This window comes from Pelophylax lessonae (assembly GCF_965119305.1).
Source record: "Pelophylax lessonae genome assembly, chromosome: 1".
NCBI classification, from domain to species: domain Eukaryota; kingdom Metazoa; phylum Chordata; class Amphibia; order Anura; family Ranidae; genus Pelophylax; species Pelophylax lessonae.
This window is the reverse complement of record NC_138768.1, coordinates 202,352,517-202,361,480: the sequence shown is the minus strand read 5'-3', so window position 1 is coordinate 202,361,480 and position 8,964 is coordinate 202,352,517. Positions and strand designations below refer to the sequence as shown.

The following is an 8,964-nucleotide window of genomic DNA, read 5'->3' as shown; positions in this document are numbered from 1 at the left end:
TCAAAAGAATAAGTGCGCTCTCTAGTGGTAAATAGGCATCAGTACTGAGACTGAGCCCTGTGTTTATAGCATATTCCACCAATATAAGAGAAAAAAAAAAGTACAACCAAATGGTTTCCAGCATGCTGGGAAAATTATTACCTTCACATTCTGTATTAGCAAGTTCAGGATACTTCTACTACCAGTATGGCTTGCAATACCAAAATAGGATAACATTCTAATGTGACCTCATCATAAGTCCTGCCATCAGGGCTCAAACACTCATTACTATGCCTCTGGTGCTCGAACAATGCTTGGGGGGAAAAAAACACACACACAAACAAACAGAAGCACACTAATAGGGCATAAGGCAAAATACAAACATAAAAAGTACAAAATCAAAAAACTTACCCCAAAAAACTGAGGCACATTTAATAAGCAATGCCATTACTAATTTCAATCTACACGTAACTGGTAAATTTTGTCAATTCTGTAGCAACAAAAAGTCTCAAATTTGTACTAGTAAATACACATTTGTGCAAAGTCCTAGCAAGGCTCCAGTTAAAATGTTTCCAAGTCATGGGAATTGTCAATCTCAATGCCATCTTCAGGGTCTAATTTCATCTCGGGGTTTTCATCATCTAGAGAAGCTAAAGCTTCATTTGTGTCGCTTGCAAAAGTCTCCCTTGATGTATCATCATGTTCTTGAAAGTTAAGGCTTTTGATGGCCTCCTTAGCCTTTTTCCCCAGTATGTGACGCCTCCTTTTCTTCGCAGCCTTTTTACTCTCATACTCCTTCTGGTTTTCCACATAAAAGATCTCCTTTAGGGCAAATAAAAAAAAAAAAATGTTAAAAAGGAAAACTAGAATGGTTCAAGGCTTTTTTTTTAAGCTGACAAATGAATGCAGCCCTGTACTTATCTGTCCAAGTACCGAATTATGATTTGGTAACAGCATCACACAGCCCCTGTGGAGAGTGACACAAGTGTGCTGCTTCTTTTACTTTACAGTAACAAGGGGTGTGTGTAGACCTGTAAATAAAATTGAAACCTGTAGCAGGGAAAGATCAGCAACCCTTCCCAGACAGAGAAGGCTGTGTGGCAGAGCGGTGTATATTTAATGACTAGATAGAAATACAAATCCCTTCACAGGGGTCTACCTGAATTTCAACTTTAAGTTTATAAACTCAGCAATGTTCTGAAGCCACACACCATTATTTCCAAAGGCTAAAATTAACACTTTCTTGAAGAAAGTGGTCAGACGTTGGAAATGTGCAGGAAAAGTTGGAGATTTATTTTTAACCATTAACAGCTTCCGGACCGCCCGCAGCACATTTACTGCGGCAGGCTGGCCCTTCTGCACGAACAGACGTAGTCCTACGTCGGTAGCACGCTTGGTGCTTGAATGCAGCCGGGCACCCGTGATTGCTCCCCGCTGAGAAAGGACAACGGTCAGCTGTTATAAACACAGCCAACCGCTCTTCTCTCTGAAATGATCACCGAGCGCCAGTGATCCTTCTATATAGGATCGCATGTCTCTATGGTCATTTCACACGCCCCTCCCCCCACAGTTAGTAAACACTCCCCTAGGCTCATATTTAACCCTTTGATCACCCACTAGGTTAACCCCTTCCCTGCCAGTGTCATTATTACAGTAACAGTGTATATTTTTAGCACCGATTACTGTAGTGTCACTGGTCCACCCAAAAGTGTCAAAAAATGTCAGTTAGGGGTCCGATCTGTCCGCCCCAATGTCGCAGTCCTGCTAAAATAGCAGATTGCCTCCATTACTAGTAAAAAAAAAAAAAAAAAAAAAAACCAAATACATAAAATTTCTTTCCCCTGGTTTGTAGATGTGATAACTTTTGTGCAAACCAATCAAAATACGCTTATTGCGATTTTTTTCTACCAAAAATATGTAGCAGAATACAAATTGGCCTAAAAGAATGAAAAATGTTGATTTTAAATTTTTTTTGGAGAATGTTATATAGCAGAAATTTGAAAAGTATTGTTTTTTTAGAATTGTCGCTTCTAGCGCAAAAAAAAAAAAAAAAATTGCACAGATGTTTAAAATACCACTAAAAGAAAGCTCTATTTGTGGGAAAAAATAGGATTTTTCCTACGGCTTACCTGTAAAATCCTTTACTTGCAGTACATCACGGGAGTGACGGGACACAGAGCTCCAAATCATAACATATGGGTTATATAGCCACTTTCAGGTGAAGGACACTGTTAAACATTTAGAAATGATGTCCCCCTATATAACCCCTCCCACACAGGAAGTGCCTCAGTTTTGTAGCAGCAATAAAACCCCAAAGAGGGGAGGGACCCCCGTGTCCCGTGATGTACTCCAAGAAAAGGATTTTACAGGTAAGCTGTAGGAAAAATCTTATTTTCTTTATTCTACATCACAGGACACAGAGAGCTAAAATAACATATGGGATGTCCTAAATGCATCTGAGGGGAGGGGGACACCATCTGATCACCAAAAAGAAATCACACTGCTGCTTGCAGAACACTGCGGCCAAATGCAGATTCCTCCTTGGACCCAACATCCACTAGATAGAAACGAGTGAATGCATGCATCGACGACCAGGTCGTGGCCTTGCAAATCTGAGCCATAGAGGCTTGATGGCGATGTGCCCAAGAGGCACCTACTCCTCTGGTAGAATGTGCCTTAACAGGAAAAAGATGGAACCTTCCCTACTAACTCATACGCCTGGGTAATAACCTGGCAAATCCAAATGAGAAATCGCAAACTTAGATGCTGCCAACCCTTTCTTGGGCCTTTCTGGCAGCACAAACAAGCTCTCGTTTTACAAATCGGAGCGGATTTCTCCAAGTAAAGCTTAGGTGCATGCATTACATCAATAGAATGCAAAAATATTTTCCTCTTCTGAGTTAGGATCTGGAAAACAAGAAGTTAGTATAATGTCCTGATTCAAATGAAAGGCGGACACCACCTTGGGCAAAAAACCTGGGTGTGGACATAGAATCACCCTATCTTGATGAAAAATCAAGAATGGCTCTTTACAAGAAAGAGCTGCTAGTGCTAGATACCCTTCTAGCTAAAGTTATCGCAATCAAAAAGACCAGTTTTCTGGTCAAACGAACCAGGGGAACCTGCCCCAGAGGTTCAAAAGGCTGTTTTTGTAAAACTGCCAGCACCAAATTTAGGTCTCAAGGACACAATGGTGGCTTCACTGAAGGAAGCACAGACATTCCCCGGATGAAGGTCTGAACCAACTAATGGGAAACGATTGGTTCTTTGGAAGAAAACCGATAAGGCTGAAATTTGCCCTTTAATAGTGCTCAAGGCTAATTTCATATCTATCCCTGCATGAAGGAAGCTAGACTGTACAGCAGGGTGGAATATTGGACCTTGAGAGAGTAGGTCCGGACACAGTGGAAGAACCCCAAGGCCTCGTCACTGCCAACCCTTGGATTTGTGCATACCAAACCCTCCTTAGCCATACAGGATCTACCAGAATTACTGGTTTCCCCTCTAGCTGGATCCTGCGCAATAAACGCGGTATTAGCTGTTAACTTGGATGCCAACAGATCTACATCTGGGACCCCCCCCCCCCCGAGCATAGGCAGATTCATTGAAACATCTGAGGATGTAGGGACCATTCCCCTGGAAACATCTGTTGACCGCTCAAAAAATCTGCCTGCCAGTTCTCTATTCCTGGAATAAACACTACTGTCAGGCATGGCACAAACTCCTCTGTCCGGGACAGGATGATATCCACCTCTTTCTAGGCTGACTGACTCCTTGTGCTTCCTTGATGGTTGACATAAGCCACACAGTGGCACCCCAAAGTCTGGGCATCCAGTATTTCAAAGCCCGACTGCTCAGATTTCCAGAACGTTGATGGGGAGACAATAGTGGCTTCCTCCAGAACCGCTCCCCAGCCAGAGAGACTAGCCTCCGAGCATAGGAAATTGCCTTGAATGCAGACACCATTCTTTCCTAGTAACATCATGCAAAGACGTATAGAAGGACACCTCCGCCTTACTACGGACCGAACCAGATCCTTTAGGTCTGAGACCTTTCTTGTTGGCAAGAATATCTATGCCTGTATCGTGTCCACAAGATGACCCATGTATTCCAGACACTGGACTGGCTGCATTGCTGACTTTACTAAGTGCAGTATCCAACCCAGACGTTCTAGAAATTCTACTGTCTGGAAGACATTTTGGGTTAGAGCCGAAGCCGATCAATCTTGTTAATAGATCGTCCAGATATCCTATTACAGATATCCCTCCCAATACTGGAGTTAAAATCTTTGCGAGTTTGGAGCGGTGGCTAACCCGAAGGGCAGGCCCACAAAATGAAAATGACGGTTTCCTATCGCAAAGCGTAGAAACCTTTGATGGGCCTGGAAAATAGGCACATGAAGATATGCATCCTTGATGACTATGGATGCTAGAATTTCCTCTCCCTGCAGGGAGGCTATGACTAAATAAATTGACTCCATACAGAAAAGTACGAACGTTCAGAAACTGGTTTAGAGCTTTGAGCTCAAATGCCAGAAAGAGACCTTTTTAGGGAACCCAGATGGTTGAGGCCGTCGCCCCCATCTGGAATTAGAAGCACTGGTAGTATGAGTGCTGGGGATCTGAAAAGAAGGACGCTTGCTCTTCCTTTTCACAGGTAGCAATGTACTCCAATGTACTCTACTTCTTCCACATCCTCTGCCCAATCCTGAACTGAATTCAGGGTGTGGCTAAGGTGAGGGGGGTCTATCACGTTTCTTCCCTCTTTGTGCTGCTGCAATGTCAGCAATCTTACCCTCAAGGCTGGCTAATGCCGATGCCAAATTGTCTTTAGTGACGTAGGTTGCGGCAGAAGCACCTGGGATAGCTACTATTGCCGGACAACCGTAATGGCTCAGATTGGCTAGTCACCTCTGGCTGTCCAGGGGGAGTAGACACATAGAAAGCACATCTAGGACCTTCAAGGCCTGATGGTGGCATCACACAGTGCCCCTTCCAACTCTGCCCCCCCCCCCCAGCCCTCTTTGGGGCAGACATTGCTTTATAGCAAGACAAACTTGAGGTACTAACTTCAGTGTGCCCAACGCTTGTGCCAAGCTTATACAGCTTATCACACACAACACTGATTATCCCAAGATACAGGAGCTGTTTGTGCCAGTAATCATACACCCACAGGGACTCACGAAACCCAGCTGCTGCTGCGTCCCCTTCAGCCTCAGCAAAGGCAAGCGCGTTGGAAACAGTACCTTCTAAATCGCGCCCATTTATGCTGTACTGTACATGCATGGCATGCTATGTGGCGTACACGTGCACGCCAATTGCGTTCAAACACGCCCTCCATGCGGCGTACCCATGTACTTAAAAACTAAGATTCTCTCGCGCGTGCGGAAAAGTCTTCGCCACAGACATGCTATCAAGGGAGGAGATGAACATGTGGGCGCTTAGGGGCCAAGGCGAAAACAGCAACCACATGGAGTGAGAGCAGCTTAGGCTTAATTTTGTTTGTCACAGCTGATACCTTTCAGGTGATCAGCCCAGGGCAAGAAAACAATAGGCAAAGAAATAATGTTTAAACAAACTTTGCATCATGCCACAACTGCACAAGCTAGCTCATAAAAATCACAATTGATACAAATAGCACATTTTAATCCCAGAGAAAAAGCCAGAGATTTCAACAACATGTACTATGCATAGCTTAAGAGCCAGTTTACACTGACACGAATTGTCAGGCGACTTGGTCGCCTGACAAGTAGCGCTCCATTCCATGCAATGGAACCGTTCTAATCAGAGCGACTCAAGTCGCTCCGACTTAGAAAAAGGTTCCTGCACTACTTGGGGGCGACTTTGGAGCGGCTTGCATTGACTTCTTTTAGAGAAGTCATTTTGCAAGCCACGATGAAGTCGTACTGACTTTTGAGTCGCCCCAGTGTGAACCGGCTCGAACATCTACACAGTCCCATGCACACATTGTTTTGCCACAGCTGATACCTATCAGGTAATCAGCCCAGGTGAAAACAGCATGTCAGAAAAACAAGCACAGACAAGATGTATTTTGCCTAGGCCTTAACATCCATAGTCTCATGCAGAGACTCACATGGCATTCATCTGTTATCTTTTTAAAAGGAACAGTGCAAAAAATATTTACAATCTGCAATTATGGAGGGTATATACACATATATATATATATATATATATATATATATATATATATATACACATACATATACATATATATATATATACATACATACATACATACACACACTTAAAAGTATATCCCCCCGCGCCAATGGGTTGAAATAGAAGGTATTCAAATTTTAAATATACAGTAAAACCTTGGTTTGAGAGTAACTTGGTTTGAGAGCGCTTTGCAAGACGGGGAATTTTTAAAATAAATTTTGACTTGATATACAAGCAATGTCTTGATATACAAGTAGCGTCATGTCACAACTGAGTATAAAAGAGAAGAGAGGCGCCTCCAAGTGTAGCAATACTGTTACATTTAATGAAGGTTCAATATTTAGCAGCTCACATGGTTGATGATTAAAACAGGCACATCTAAGTATGCAGGCATCCGGGGTAAAGCTGTCCACATAGACCATCCTCCGCACTGCCATCTTTATCACACCCTTCCAAGCTGCGCTCCACGAGCGATTCAAAGTCTCGCTTTCAGATCACTCTACTGCAGGGTAGTCTTCCCAATCACAATTGCAGACTGACATCGGTGAGAGCCAGTGGTTCAGAAGATGGTCTATGTGGACAGCTTTACCCCGCATGCCTGCATACTTAGATGTGCCCCTTTAATCAAACCATGTGGAGTTGCTAAATGTTGTACCTTCATTAAATGTCCCCATATTGCTACACTTAGAGGCGCCTCTCTTCTCTTTTATACTCTGTAGCTCCTGCTGGATTTTGCTTCTAATCCCCTTGTGGAGGTGCCATTTGTGGATGGACATTTTATGATGACACAACCTATCACATTGCTATTATCTTTGTATATAGACTATAAACTGAAAGACTTATGAATAAATGGTTGTGGAACGAATCATCTGAGTTTCCATTATTTCTTACGGGAAAATTTGCTTTGATATAAGAGGGCTTTGGATTACAAGCAAGTTTCCGGAACGAATTATGCTCGCAATCCAAGGTTTTACTGTATATCAAATGCAGCTGCTATAGAGAGGGTAGGGATATAATTGAATATAGCCACAAATACAGGGGCTAGCTCTAGCGCTTGCTGTGAGTATAATTGAGGCTAGATAAAGGTGCCTTTCCAGTGCAAAAATTGCAATTCCAAAAGGATGGGTAACAGTTGTAATAAATAAGCCTGAGTTACTGTACTGTAGATATTCCTAAAAGTGCTCATAGTGCATAATTAGATAATTTATAAACACTCCAAAGTGCTGGGTGTGCTAATAGTGAGAAAAATCTATAAAATACAAAATAATCATATGAGATGGGTGCATCTAAACACTAACATTAAATGCAGCATATAAGCATTAAAACTGAATTTTTGTAAAATCTTACCTGTAAAATTCCTTTCTCTGAGTCCTCCGACAGTCGCCGCCTCTTCATATTCGTCACATATGGGGGTATTAGACTTTGCTCCGAAGGAGTAGCTAGGCAACAGAATATGTTAACAAACTCTTTTAACATATCCCACCCTCAATGGGTGGTCCCCTCAGTCAATACCCTCCTACTTCCTGCAACCATATCTCAGTTTCAGTGGAATAGCAGTAGAGTATACAACCAAACCCCAAAAGAGGGGCGGGGGCGGCGACTGTCGGAGGACTCAGAGAAAGGAATTTTACAGGTAAGATTTTACAAAAATTCCGTTTTCTCTTACGTCCTCCGACAGTCGCCGCCTCTTCATATTCGTCACATATGGGGACGTCCCAAAGCAGTGCAAACATGAGGGGTGGGAAACGCATCCGCGCCGAAAGGCAACGCAGTCTCCGCATCAAAGAAAGGAACCTTACCAAAGGAAGGAAACCAGCTGGGCTACAGGAAAAATAATTGCTCAACAGGAGCAACAACCCAGGAAAAGACAAAGAACCAGGGGATAAAAAAAACTCATCCCAACAGCCAGAGGTCCCCAACAAGGGACCCTAGGGAATTGCCGCACTAAGAACCTTGCGGCCAAAAGAAGCATCCGCCGATGCCTGAACATCTACTTTGTAGAATTTTGTGAAAGTGTGTACGGTCGACCAGGTCGCCGCCTTACACACCTGGGCTACAGAAGCCCCATGACGACAGGCCCAAGACGTACTCAGAGATCTAGTAGAGTGCGCCTTCACAGGCACAGGGGGAACCTTCCCCTGCAAGGCATACGCCTGTTCAATGGTCTGCCTGATCCATTTGGCGATGGTAGAGGCCGACGCCGCCATGCCCTTCCGAGGACCCTCTGGAAGAACAAACAAGGAGTCCGTCTTTCGAAAAGACTCAGTCGATTTAAGGTAAACCCTTATCGCCCGAACAACATCCAAAGAAAGTAGTCTCACCTCCTTTGGATGTGTAGGCTTCGCGCACAGCGAAGGCAAGACAATATCCTCATTAAGATGGAATTCCGAAACTCGCTTCGGAAGAAAAGAAGGATTAGGTTGCAAGACCACCTTATCCAAATGAACAACCAGATACGGAGACTTGCAGGACAAAGCCGCCAGCTCCGACACTCTGCGAGCCAAAGTGATCGCAACCAAAAAGGCGACCTTTTTGGACAACATAGACAACTAGATCTCCCTGATCTGTTCAAAAGGAGCACGTTGTAACACAGATAGAACGAGATTCAAGTCCCAAGGGGGCAGAGGATCCCTCCTAGGAGGAACCAGATGCCGCACTCCCTGAACAAAAGTGCCAACCAAGGAGTTGGAAGCCACGGGACGTTGAAACAGAACGGCCAGCGCAGACACCTGACCCTTTATCGTAGCCAGCGCCAAACGCTGATCGACACCTGTTTGAAGGAAGGACAGCACTCGGGAAACCGAGT

The 8,964-nt window shown here is 44.0% G+C and overlaps 1 protein-coding gene across 1 annotated transcript in view; it reads right to left on the bottom strand.

Annotated features, from left to right (window-relative positions):
- Window positions 1-512: 512 nt before the first annotated feature.
- Window positions 513-8,964, bottom strand: part of PHAX (phosphorylated adaptor for RNA export) — a 51,202-nt gene continuing 42,750 nt past the window's right edge. Inside the window, exon 5 of the mRNA XM_082261984.1 lies at window positions 513-801. Within this exon, the coding sequence (XP_082118110.1) occupies window positions 541-801 (261 nt within the window). The 3' untranslated portion in view covers window positions 513-540. The remainder of the gene's footprint in view (window positions 802-8,964) is intronic.